The sequence below is a fragment of the Panthera leo genome, chromosome A3, assembly GCF_018350215.1.
Source record: "Panthera leo isolate Ple1 chromosome A3, P.leo_Ple1_pat1.1, whole genome shotgun sequence".
In the NCBI taxonomy this organism is placed as follows: Eukaryota; Metazoa; Chordata; class Mammalia; order Carnivora; family Felidae; genus Panthera; species Panthera leo.
In genome coordinates this window covers 61,240,649-61,253,796 of record NC_056681.1, presented here as the reverse complement: position 1 = coordinate 61,253,796, position 13,148 = coordinate 61,240,649, and the positions used below count along the sequence as shown (strand labels likewise).

The window sequence follows — 13,148 nt, the reverse complement described above, 5'->3', positions numbered from 1 at the left end:
GACAATACTTCCACCTGCCTGTGGCTCTTGAAGTTATTTACTAGAGAGGTCTAGATTTCAACATGGAGGGAGGAATCCTACTCGATAAGTCTGTATTTAGGAGAGGGTCTGAGTCCACCCTTGTTCCTCCCCATGGAAGTGGCACTGGTGGGTTGGGCACATCCGCGGCTCCAGCCTGAGGCATGCTGCATTGTGCATGACACAGGCCTCTTTGCCACCTTTTTTCCTACAAAGGAGTTTAGTGAGGGAGACACGATTATTGCTGTCAGTGCCTTAGTTCTGCTGCTTGTGCACAACTGCTGTGATAATTTCTGTTCTCTTTTGGAGAATGTCACGAGTTTGGTAGATGCGAGTTACCAAAAGCAAAGTGAACAGTGATAGAAGGTCAGGCTGGTTCTCTGCAGGTCCACCGGCCCATCCTTGTGAGGCCTGTTTCATCCCACAGAATATCTCCCACTGAGGTAACTTGCAGAGTGACCGTGTTGTCTCTCACTTCCGTTCTTTGTTATGATCACTTCAGTTTCCAGCCAGAGCTGGTATGAATCTGTGAGTATACAGGACCTTTTCACGGTGGGAAATTAATTCTAGGCTTCCAGAAGGTTCTAGCCCAGGAGGAAGCCCAGGCAGTTCAGGTTGGAAGCTTAGCCAAAACCAAACCAGCCTTTGGGAGCAATAGGAGTGGCAAGCCTGGAGTGCTGTGCGCCCTCCCCATGGCCTCTGCCCCGCATGGCCTCAGAGCTGAGTGCTCCCCACACCCCAGATGGAGGGGGAAGAGGTGCTGCTGCGGCCCAGCCAGAGCCGTGAAAGTGGAGAAACTCAGGGCCAAGGGCAAGGCACAGGCTGGTAGCCATTTAGTGAGGAGGTGTCTGTCCCCCTTACAGCCGCTTCATCTCGTGTCTCCCCCACAGCTGACTGCTCTCATCTGTGGCTTCATCATCAAGCTGAGGAACTGCCTGCATGATGATGGCTTCCTGCGCCAGCTCTACACCATTGGGCTGCTGGCCCAGTTCGAGAGCCTGCTGAGCACCTATGGTGAGGCTCCAGGGGCTCCCACACACCCTATGCCTCCGGGATCCTGGGGGTATTGGGCAGTACAGACGTGTGTGATTCCCATTCTTTCTTCCCAGATAGTTTTCTAATTGCGCATGCTGATGAAAATAAATCTAAACATCATCAAAATATGCAAGAACCAAATAAAAGTCCTATGTAGTTACAGACACACACATCCATAGTTTGTTTTATTGTTGTTGGTTGTTACAAAGATCCTTCTGGTTGAGGATGGATGATAATTATTTAAGCAATGTTCCTGTGGGACATTGGGCCGCTTCTGAATTATTCTTTTTTTAAGGTTTTGTTTTTTTTTTTTTTAACATTTATTTATTTTTGAGAGACAGAGACAGAGCATGAGCAGGGGAGAGGCAGAGAGACAGGGAGACACAGAATCCAAAGCAGGCTCCAAGCTCCGAGCTGTCAGCACAGAGCCCGTCGTGGGACTTGAACTCACAAACCGCGAGATCATGACCTGAGCTGAAGACGGATGTTCACCCAACTGAGCCCCAGGCGCCCCTGAATTATTCTTATGAAAACAGTGCTGCCGTAGGTCTCCACACACAAGTCTGTGTGTGCCTCTCGGCCCATTTCTGCAGCCACTACATTATTGGAAGGAATGTTTCTGGGTCAAAGGGCAGGAATATTTTTAAATTTCATAGATATTCCCAAATTGTCCTCTAAAAAGACTCTTCTTCCTACTTTCATTTTTTTATTCTGAGAGGATAAAAATGGATAACTTTTTAGAAGTATTTGTTGGTCTTTAGAGTTATAAGACGTCAAGTAAATGCCAAGCACTATGGAGTGTAGGGATCCAGCCCCAGTGTGCTGTTTTGCTGTCTCTGTCCATTTCTAAAGCGCCAGCTTTGCTTTCTGAGACTCCATACATGCCAGTTTTCTGCCCCACACTTCCCCTCACCAGAGAGGGCTGTGAGTCGTGGTGCATGTTTCCACCAGCCGAGCTGCTGAATGTGGCCGTGGGGGATTTCAGTAGCTGCCTTTCCCCATGGAGAAGTGGGTCAGCTGGTGAAGAGGCTGAGACAGTCCCCGTCTCGTCACACCACGCCTGATCCCATCACCTCCCACAGCTCTGGCTGTGCTGAGCCCATGGGGCAGGTCCCCTCCACCTGACCTCCTTCCATCCGTCTCTCGCATCCAGGTGAGGAGCTGGCCATGCTGGAGGACATGAGCCTTGGAATCATGGACCTGAGGAACGTGACCTTCAAAGTCACTCAGGCCACTTCTAATGCATCAACAGACATGCTGCCCGTCATCACTGGAAATCGGTAGAAAGATTTTTTTTTTAATTCTCAGAACTAGCACTGTGTTTTAATTTATGTTCGTTACATGTGATGTACTTTCATTTTTGTTTTATTCTGTTTCATTCAGTTAAAAATCTTGATCCTAGCCTTCCACATTAATTTCACAGACCTGTAAATGTTCATGACCAGCAGTTTGGAAACCACTGAGCTGGACGGCCAGTCTGCACTCCAGTATCGAGGCCAGCTTGGTTTTCCTCTTCTCACTTACCTCCTCTCCTGCCTCTCCCCTGTCCCAGCCCTCACCCATCCTCTGGCTCTCTCCACTGTTTTGCAGTGATGGGTTCAACGTGCGGATCCCTCTGCCGGGCCCCCTGTTCGACGCCCTGCCCCGGGAGATCCAGAGCGGCATGCTGCTGCGGGTGCAGCCCGTCCTCTTCAATGTGGGCATCAACGAGCAGCAGACACTAGCCGAGAGGTGCGTGCCTGGCTCTCGTGGGGGTCGGGGTGGCTGGAGTGCTCTTGTGAGGTGCTGTAGAAAATGTCCTTAGCCCTCTTCAGGCTCTGAGTGCTGCGTAGACTTTGTCATACCTTCCTTCTTTTGGCCAACAGTCTTCAGATGCAGCCATATACCCAGCCCTGTGTTTGGTGCTAGGGACACAAAGATGAGCCAGATGTGGTCTGTGTCCTCAAGAGACTTGGGCTGGTAGGAGAGAGATGTGGACACAAGGATGAAGATGAATACAGGGAGTAGGGGTCCTAACAGGAGACCCAGGGAGAGGGTGTGAGAGAGGGCTTCCTGGAGAGGCTGATGGTTAAATTGGGTTTTGAAGAGTAAGTAGGAGTTGGTCAGATGAGGAGGTGAAGGAAAGACCTGGCATCTCAAGCCAATAAGCCTGAGCAAATGCAGGTGGGGACAAACCATCGGGGGTGCTGAAGGCCAAGGTCCCAGACCAGGATGGGCAGCGGTGAGGTTAGAGAGGCCTGTATGCCAGGCTGAGAGCCATGCCTTGATTCTAAAGGCCTTTGTCTTGTAAACTCCCTCCAGGGTCCCCTACCAGGCAACAGGGAAGAGTCACATGTGCCCATGTGTGCAAGTGTGTGTGTGCACATATTTATGTGTGCTGGAGAGGAGGAGCGTTTGGGCATGTGTAATGACCTTCCACTAGTAGGTGAAAATCTTCCCTGTTTTATCATTACATCCATGTGGCATGTGTGTTTTAGAATTTAGAACATGTCTTATTCATGTGGGTTTTTAAAGCACTTGCTGTAAAGGGAATTTGGTCGCTAGGATGATGTGCCATCTTCCTGTTGGGCCTCTGGAAACCAATCACCCCTACATAGGTGTAGGTCACCCCCACTTAGCAAATGTGGTTGCTGGTGGGAGACATCGAAGAAGTTTGAGTAGAGCAGGACACAATCTCATCTACGTTTTAAGTGGTTCACTTATTGGCCATGTGCTGGAAAGATATGAGGGTGACAAGTGTGATGAGGAGGTTGTTGGAAAGTCCAGGCCAGAGGTGGTGAGCTGGGTCAGGCAGGAGTAGTACGGGTAAAGAAGGGGCAGACTGGAGGGCTATTTCAGTGGTGAAATGGAAGGTGTGGTTTGTAGTTACGCAGGGTATGAGAGAGATGGTGGAGAGAATAACAGGCTTCCAGGTTGGTGGTGAGGGGGTGTTTCCATCTACTGAGCCCAGAAACCAGGAAGAAGATCATGCTCAGGGACAGATGGGGGCCACCTTAAGCTGAGGCCACTAGCTCAGGAAGCAGAGACCTCTGAGGTGCGAGCAGAGCTGGAAGAACCCACTTCAGGGAGAGTGGGCAATATCAGGGGCCCAGTCAGGAGGTGTCCCAGGGAAGACGGTAATGCTCCCTGTGTCTGGCAGCTGCCGTTCTTGATGACTGCAAGAGCAGTTTCTGGCAAGGGCTGAGGCAAGGCCATGTCACAGTGAGCAGAGGGGCAGGTAGAGGAGGGTGAGACAGTGGGGATGGGGAAGACTTGGTGAGCGCAAGGTCTTTGCTCATTTATCTGCTTTTGGGACACTCTCCCCTCAGCTCATAAACAAGCCCAGCTCACTGTGTCCTGGGGCAGTCCCCGAGGGAGCAGGTGCCTAGAGGAAAAGCCATTGTGGGCATTGGGGTGAATGGACTGTGGTGGACCCACAGGAGGGAGTCCTGCTCTTTTAAGGGTGACATGGGATTGTGAAGAGGCTGATGTGCAGGGAAGTCCCTCAGCAGAGCAGTAGTGGAGCTGGACTGGGCATCCGGGCCTTAGACTTCAGAGCCTGCCAGTATTAATGACCATCTGGGGGTCTTTCTCAAAGGTGACTTTCCTCTTCCTCTACCTTACACATCTGGCATGTCCTGGCTACCTGTGAGGCATGCACAGGATGAGTCTGCATAGAGAGAAGAGAGCTAGGGCCTCCCATACAGTCCAGGAGGAACAGCTAGTCGGGTGTGATTATTTAGTGGGCAGTGTGACTTCAGCTTCAAGTACAGGACTGTGTCCTCACATCCCAGCCAGAGCCCCATTGCCATCCCTTCTCCTAAGCACCCCCGGGATGGGAGGATGGGGACTCACAGTGAGTGGCTGTGAGAGGGGTTTCTGTGTATGCTGCACCAGGGTCTGGGACAGATGGAGTTCTGTAATCTTTTAGGCACATTTGTAACAAATGTGTGTGGTTCCTGCTAATGAAATGTATTTAAACATGTCACCAACACAGCAGAGATGACCGTATGCTTGGGAGGAGGGAAGTGGCTTAGAATATAGATGTGCACAAATAATGCTTGAGAGAATCCATGTTGTTAGCTTCAAGGCAGTTATGTTCATGCTGGAAGGAAGTGTCATTCACTAATGGTGTCCCCGTATGACCTCCGAAGGTTTGGTGATACGTCTTTACAAGAAGTTATCAATGTGGAAAGTTTGGTGCGGTTAAATTCCTACTTCGAGCAGTTTAAGGAAGTTTTGCCTGAAGATTGTAAGTATTTCTTCACTCACGGTAGGTTTCTTTTTCACCTGCTGTCTGTCTTGTGTCACCCTGGGTGTTTGAGCCTTTCCTGCCCACCAACCATCTGGATGCTGCATCCATGTGCACGACTCCTCCTTGGCTTCCCTGTCCCTCTGGAAGCCTGTTCATCTGCTCAGACTTTGCATGGTGTGAATCCCCACCCAGAGAAGCTTCCCTCAGGCCGCCGCCCTTGCTGATTCTTCTCTGGCCTGCCCGTTCTAACGCGAGGCTTTGTCACACGCTGTCCCAGTCCCTGGCGTGCATTGATGCCATGGTGCATGTTGTGCTCCTACTGGTAGGGCAGATGGGATCGCAGAGGCAGGGCCCCCACTCGGCCCCGCGCTGGTGTGAACTCCCCCTGCACCTGCATCTATATAGCACATAGAGTAAGATGCTGGGCAGACACTTATTGCCGTGGGGGGCGAGAGGGCCCCTGTCTGGGTGTCCCTGGAGGCAGTGGAGAGTGACAGTAGCCATCACAGCTGACAGCCCTCTCTGTGCTGCTGGACTCAGTCAAGAACCCAGGGTTAAGCACACTATGTGTACATGGGGAACTCTCTCCTGATGTCAACCCCGGTACATGTTTACTGAGCACCTGCCCCATATGAAGCACCACGGGACCCAGTGATGAAAGAGACTGGACCCTGCCTGGATAGGAATAGGCTCTGCCTGTCTGTGCTGGCACTGTCCCAGCCAGTAGGGGGGCACCCCCAGGTGAAGGAGGCAGACTCCAACCCTGGGTAACACCAGTGTCCTCTAAAGGGGACTGCCAAGAAGGGAAGACGTGAAAAGGCTTCATTTGCATTCCCGGATCACTGATGTGCCGGGGCGCTGTGCTGTGCTTTGCACACATTCCGCACTGACTCCCCATGATAGCACAATGAGGTAGGTGTTAGTTTTGGTCGCAGGGAAGAGTTAGCCTGGCTCTGAGGCTTGGCGCTTAGTGGGCGAAGGTGTCCTGTTAGGAGATGCTGTGTTACAAGGGACCGGGCTGGAGAGTTGACTTCAGGGATTCATCTCAAATCAGCTAGAGTGTGCTGATTGACTTGGAGGAGGGGTGCAGACCACCGGTGCAGTGTTTTCTCCCAGTGGAGGTGGCTTGGGAAGAAAAGGTTCAACAGACAAGCCAGAGAGAGAGTCCTTGGAAGCAGGAGAGAAGCAGTGTTACCTGGGCGCTGAAGGTGGGTGAGAGAAGGAGTGCCTGCTGACTTCTGAGGCTCATTCAGTGTGGTGAGGGCTGCAGCCAGAGCAAGTAAATGACTAAATGGTACTACCTCGATGGTCCACTCTTCCCAGAGATCGGCAGAGATGTTGAGGTGGGCAGTGAGGGAAGGAGCTAGAGAAATACTGGCTGCAAGATGCAGGAGCAGCTCAGGACTACAGATTGGGGTTCTGCAGGGGTGGCAGTGTTCCCGTCAGGAAGGGGAAGAGAGTGGGCTGCTGTGGACAGGAGGAGATAAAGGATGTTCACGTCAGGCAGCATCAGTGTCCCCAGGTAACTACAGAAGTGCCAGCCCTCACTGTATGCTGGATTCACCAGGGAGGCTGGACAGTCCTGATGCCTGATTGGTGGGCGTCAGACGTTCCAGAAACTGCCCAGGTGACCAGGGTTGACAGCCGTAAGTCAAAGGATCCCCTGAGGCTTCAGCTGAAGGTCACCAGTACCTGGGCCTTCGAAAACCCCCAGGTAGTGAGGCGTCCTCGTGTGCTTCAGCAGTGATCATAGTTGAAAGTTACAGATTTGTCAAATCCTTCCCAGGCCATCTACATACTTTACGTGGATTAGCTAACGTGATCCTCACAGCAGCCTTGGCAGGTGGGCCTGATTCCACACCATTTGACATTTGAGGATACCAAGGCAGAGGGTGAGTCCCCCAGTGAGGGAGCCCAGGCTGGAGCCCATATTCCAACTGCTGCAGGGGTCAGAGACAGTGCAGCCACCCAAGCTTGGACCAGAGGGACAGAGGCCATGCAGAGGATAGAGTGGGCACAGTGAGCCATGTGGTCAGGAAGTGGGAGTTCTGTGCTCAGCATCTTGGAGGGTGGCCTGTTTCCAGTGATGTGAGACCCCAGGAGATGTGCACATAGGCTGGTGATGAAAGTCAAGGAAGGGTGTGGCCTATAGGACAAAAGCAGCCCAGGTGTGGGCCTCTCCAGGGTGGGCCAGTAGCACTGGACCGTGAACTAGGATGCTGGGGAACAGCAACCCAGTGTGCCTTCAGCCCCAGGAGAATCGGGGCTCTGTGAGGCTGAGGAAGTGGAGCCCAACCAGTGAATACCTCCTAAGTCTGCTCAGTTCATCAGTGGACAGATGTGCTCTGAGTGGGGCCGTGGGGGCCTGGGGAAGAAGCTGCGGCCAATTTGGGGAAATAACATGCTATGTCTCCTCCAGGAGACAAGCTTGCCTCCTCTGGCCTCCCACAGCCTCCATCACAGACTGAGCCCTCACAGCGGGAGCCCTGTTTCCATGTCTGTTTCTGCCCCAGTCTCCTGATCATCATGGTGCTGGGCACATACCAGGTGCATGAAGTTATTAGCATAAGATCCTTGGTGCACCAGGGTGAGCTTGTGTGGTAGAAACTCTATGTGCAGCTGGATCTCAAAATTCCATGTGTTTGGTTTTAATTTGGGAATTCAAGCACCATGGCTGTTTTCCTTGGATAAGATCTTGAGGCTCTTCTCTTTTTCTCTGATGATCCTGGTGTTTGAAAATCCCAGGTTTCTTCGGTGAGGTGATCGGACTGATTTTCCGCTTCAAGTGGTCCTGGAAGGGCTGGAGACTGTCATGGTGGCAGAGGGAGGCTGTCAGAGTGGGTCACTCCAGAGTGGACATTCGGAGTGGACGTTCCCTAGGGCTTGCCAAGCCCACTCAGTGGTCGAGACCCACTGTCCTAAGTATCCTCTCCCTGTGGGGGCACTGAAGACCAGATGGATCATCTTAACTCCCTCCCACCCTGGATGACCCCATGTCTGTGCTCCAGCCTCACTGACAAGCTAAAAGAAGATGAGTGTTTGCGCTTTGCAGGTGGGCCTGAAGTGGCCTTGAAAGTTATTTAAGTGCTCTCCATGCCAGCAGCCAGGACCAATCCCTAAGCACATCCCCCCTTCTTGTTTAAGTCACACTACACTGTCAGCTTGGCCAGGAGCTCATGCCACAATGGCTCCCTTGGTCCGCAGTTCTGGGTGCAGCGCTGGCTCTCATGGACTCCTCCTGTCTTGCAGGCCTACCTCGATCTCGGAGCCAGACCTGCCTCCCAGAGCTGCTGCGATTTCTGGGCCAGAACGTACATGCCAGGAAGAATAAGAACGTCGACATTCTCTGGCAAGCTGCTGAGGTAGTAACCTCGTTATAGTGAGGGAAAGAATGTTATTGTTGCCCTTGTTGCCAAAAATAATTATATTAATAAATAAAAATCTCAGCCAGGAGTGGAGAGAGCAAATTTCTCCATATGGACACAGAAGAAAGTCACTGAATATGTCCAAAACTCTGAGAGACACTGAAAGTTTCCTGTGAGTTCATTACTTTAGGGCTGCCTGAATTCTGATAAGCTTGACACACACTCTCTCCCCTGAGACATTTAATAACCAAGCTGATGACAGTTGTCACCTTCAGAAGCCTCGGCGATCGATACCAGCTAAAACTCACTGCCGACTGCATCTTTTAATAGGTTCAAAAGTAGACCATAGTGACCTTGGCAATCTCTTTTCACACAGTATTTTTTGTACGTTGCAGTTTGGATCTCCTCTTTTCCTAAGCACTTAGACTTCTGGTATATTCTCATAAAAGTAATTGTGTAGTTTCATAGCTAGCCTTTCACTCTCCCCTGTTAAAGAGGCACTGGGACCTGCACGCGTACACTCAGGAGCACGAGTGATCCCCAGAGGGCATTCCAGCTCCCAGCCTGGCCTGAGCACAGGGGAGGGATGGACACACGCCCTTCTGCTTCTGGAGGAGGAGTAGACACCGCACTGCTCACTCACACCCGGTTACCCCCCAGTTCACAGATCCCAAGTAGCAGGAGGGCTGTCCCCTGCTGCCAGTGGCTTTCCAGAGCAGCCCATTCCAGCGCTTTCCTGTTCTCCTCATTGGGAAGGGTCTCTTCCACTGCAGCAGACGGTCTCAGCTGGCCATGCCGGTTGCCGGCTGTTTGGTAGACCCTGTGTTTTCGAACCTGTCTTCATGGAGCCCTCTCTTTGAACATGCCCCACTCTGTGCCTTTGTTAGTAGCTGTGGCCACTGATGCCTCTCTGTTGAATGCAGCTGTGAAGAGTGGACGCTCCCCTCTGTATATTAATCTGTTCATTGAGCCTTTCAAGTGCCCCAGCTGGGAAGACTCTGTTCATGACAACTGTGGGCTGGGGAGCTCCCCTTTCTGGGCCAGACTGCCCGTGGAATCTTTTCACAACAGAACACATTTTGAGGCACTGAGTGACAGGAAGACAGGATATGTTTCAAATATCCTCCTGGTTCTGGGGCCTCACCTGCCCTTGCTTGCTCAGGCTGGGCCCAGCAAATAGGGTGTAGGGTGGGCTCCTGGGTGCTGGGGTGCCTCTGCAGCAGGCTCCTTTAAGGCAGAGGAGCCCCTTACTTTCTTTTAGTATGTTTTAGGGGGCTGCCCCTTGGCTGGCTGTGACAAGCCTGTTACACAGGTATCTTTGCAAGACTTCAGACACAGAGCAAGCCTTTTCTCACATGACACAGAGGCCAGGGGGTGACAGCCCAATCCTCTACAGTGGCACAAGGCAGGCACCCCCCTGATTCACTCTCCTTAGAACAAGCATGCAGATGGCTTTACATCTGACAGTGGGTGCCGAGACCTGTTTGGGAACTGGGGTTCTGTTTTCCTCTCTCTAGACCATAGAAAAATCATTAGCTATGGCAATGATCCACCATCCTCTGTAACCAGGTCCCAAAAGCAGCCCGTGCAGTCCCATAGTTTTTGTTCCCAGCACGGGTTCAATGTACAGATTCAGAGGTGGAAAAGTCTCAGCAGCCCTTGGACACATCACTTCTTATATTTTCCAGCTGGGGAGAACAGATATTTGTGCAATGCCAAGTCACTATGGCCAATTTGGCCAGAGCTGCCCTCCTTTTCTAGGTCTTATTTATTTTCACTTCTGTGTATAATAAGAGGTCCCTGGCTAAACAGTTAGGATATCATTGGTCAGGTCTAGGCCCTCATTTTGTGGATGGGGAGACCAGCCAGAGCTCTCAAACTGGCTGATGGCCCCCTAGAGACTGGAACCTGGTGCTACAGATCGCCCTGTTGGGCAAGAATGCACCTTTGGTCACCCCTGCCTGCCTTCTGGAGTTTCATTTTAGTTATGGATGCACCATTTATGAATGTAAGTGCTTACTACACATTTCTGGTTCATGAACTCTGCAGTCTGTAGAATTTAGTGAGCAGGTGTACATTCACCCTCACCTCGTCAGTTACGGTTTTATGCATTGGGATTATATCACTCTTCAGCAAGCTTAGGGGATGCTTAGGGTCTTTTTTTTCCCCCTTAAAAATTTTTTGTCTATTCTCAAAAGAAGGCTGTTTTCCTCCAGATGGCCTTGGCTGAACTCGTTTCAGCATCTTCTCTTTGGTCTTTCTCTAGACACAGTGCTTAGGACCATACTGTGTTCTCTACCTAGAGGCATTCCTGACAGTGGCTACATGTTCTTGGCTTTGAGAAGCAGGTGTGGTGCTGTCTCCAGGGCAGTCTGCAGTGGCTCTGATATTTCTCTGGAGTGTGACAGGGTTTTGGAGCCCACTGTCATCTAGCTTTGATTTTTCACTAACTGCGAGTATTGTTGTAGAGGTGCAGTACCTGGTACAGGTCCACAGCCCCTTACCTGAAGCTCTTGTGAGTAGATGTTTTGTAATTCACAGTTTCTGTATTTTAGAAAGGTGATATGGTATACAGTTGTGCATATATGTGTAATACAGTGGCACATCCCCTTTGGTTAATGTGGTACATATATATGATTGAACGTAACCGGGAGAGTCTGGGGCAGTGCTCTGGAACTAAACTCGTTAATATTGCTTTATTGTAAAGTGTGAATATTTATACAAAATGGGTTAAATGAAGATTATAAATAGTCTCACATTGGCTCAGATATGGTCATGCTGCCAAATGAAGTTGCTGTAAACTTAAATTTTTTTTTAATTTTAGGGCTTTCAGCATTTGGGGAATGTGTACCTGGAATTATATCTAGTGGTTCAAAGAAAATGCCCCCAAAAGCCCTTCTTGTGGAAAAAGAAGGTGCCCTGGGGCAGCCTTTTTTCAGCTAGGAGGCTGCCCCACCGTGAGCCCCCGACTTGTGAAGGGAGAAGCACACTGGCACCTAACCCCATGCTTGGCCCTGAGTGAGGTGGAGGATGGCCTGTGGGGCCTGCTGGTCAGGAGGTGGCAAAGGGGAAGCTCTTCTGAGCTCTTCCGGTCTATGCGGGGGGCATGAAGAGAGTAGAGACAATGGGTCTATGCTATGCCTTCCAGAAAGCCCTGGAGACTTGGCCAGGGGCTGGGCATCCTGTGAGATGCTCTGACCTCCTGGGCTGGTCTTTGCTGCCCTGCTCTGCTAAGGGCCTGCAGCAAAGGCCTGAATGTGACGAAATGGCCTGGGCACAGTTTGGAAGAGGACAGCTGGTAAGGTCAGTGAACAGACAGTGATGCCCCAGAAAATAAGGGAGTCTGGGCCTTGAAGGAGTGGCCTGGGGGGTAGGGAGTCACATGAGGGACTGCCAGGGATGAGAGGAGGTCCCATGGGCAGTGAGTTCATTTCTGCTGCTAGCTCTGGCAGGACATAGAGTCAGGGAGCAGAAGCAGAGGGAACGCTGACCCTGGGAGTTGGCATTGCCACACGCTGCCGTTGGCCATCCGAAGCCTGTGTCCCGCGCGAAGCATGTTTACATTCTGCAGTCTCCCTCTGAGCACAGCTTGTGTTCCTCTTGGCAGATCTGCCGCCGCCTTAACGGGGTCCGGTTCACCAGCTGCAAGAGCGCCAAGGACCGCACGGCCATGTCGGTGACTCTGGAGCAGTGCCTGATCCTGCAGCACGAGCACGGCATGGCCCCACAGGTGTTCACCCAGGCCCTGGAGTGCATGCGCAGGTGAGTCCCACTGCCCAGGCCGCCTGCCCCGCCTCCCCTGGGCTCCGTGTAAACTGCAGATGAGCCGGCCCTGCCGGGGCTCCCCCTGCCCAAGTCCCCTTGACTCCACCTGGCATGCTCTAGTTTGACTTTGGAAAATTCACTGATGTCTGCCAAGTCAAACTGTTGGCACTTTCAAATTGAGACCGTGTTCTCTCCTAAGTCCAGGGGGACAAGAGAGCTAGCAGTGTCTGTGAGCAGGACTGCTCTGAAGTCAGATGACCTCGGGGCAAGCTTAGGTGTCAGGAGGTTGCCGAGGGGACTCACGTGCAGCCGTGTGGAAGTCCTTTGGCACACGGCTCCCCCTGCCTTGCCCCCGCCTTGCTGCGGCTGGAAATTAGGGCCAGAGCTTCCTCAGCAGGCATCTGCTGTTTCCACCGTGCACATATCTATCCCCTTTCAAACTTGAGTGAAGAAAACGCGTCTGCAGGTTGCACCGGTTTGCTCTGCTTCTTCTCTAGCCATCGACACAGTTTGCTTTTCTTAGCAAAGTGTCAAATGAGTGTTTTATGGTAACAGCAGCAGCCCCCACTTGTCCGTGTGCCGTGGCGACCTCACCCTAATGATGTTCTGATTCTGAGGCAGCAGGCGTGTTTGCAGAATGAAACCCGGGACTAAAAACTGTCTACTGTTGATCGATGCCTTGTTTCAAGCACTGCTGGGGAGCACCTTACCTCACATACCAAAAGAAAGGA

At 51.7% G+C, this 13,148-nt stretch overlaps 1 protein-coding gene across 10 annotated transcripts in view; it reads left to right on the top strand.

Annotated features, from left to right (window-relative positions):
• Positions 1–13,148, top strand: part of INPP4A (inositol polyphosphate-4-phosphatase type I A) — a 156,202-nt gene that overhangs the window by 111,939 nt on the left and 31,115 nt on the right. For all 10 annotated transcript variants that reach the window (XR_006200627.1, XM_042932045.1, XM_042932046.1 and 7 more), the window contains 6 exons: positions 909–1,032; positions 2,207–2,333; positions 2,644–2,784; positions 5,187–5,284; positions 8,537–8,649; positions 12,260–12,414. Coding sequence is in view for 9 of the 10 variants with exons in the window: in XM_042932045.1 (XP_042787979.1) it covers positions 909–1,032; positions 2,207–2,333; positions 2,644–2,784; positions 5,187–5,284; positions 8,537–8,649; positions 12,260–12,414 (758 nt within the window). In the remaining variant the exon portion in view is untranslated. The remainder of the gene's footprint in view (positions 1–908; positions 1,033–2,206; positions 2,334–2,643; positions 2,785–5,186; positions 5,285–8,536; positions 8,650–12,259; positions 12,415–13,148) is intronic.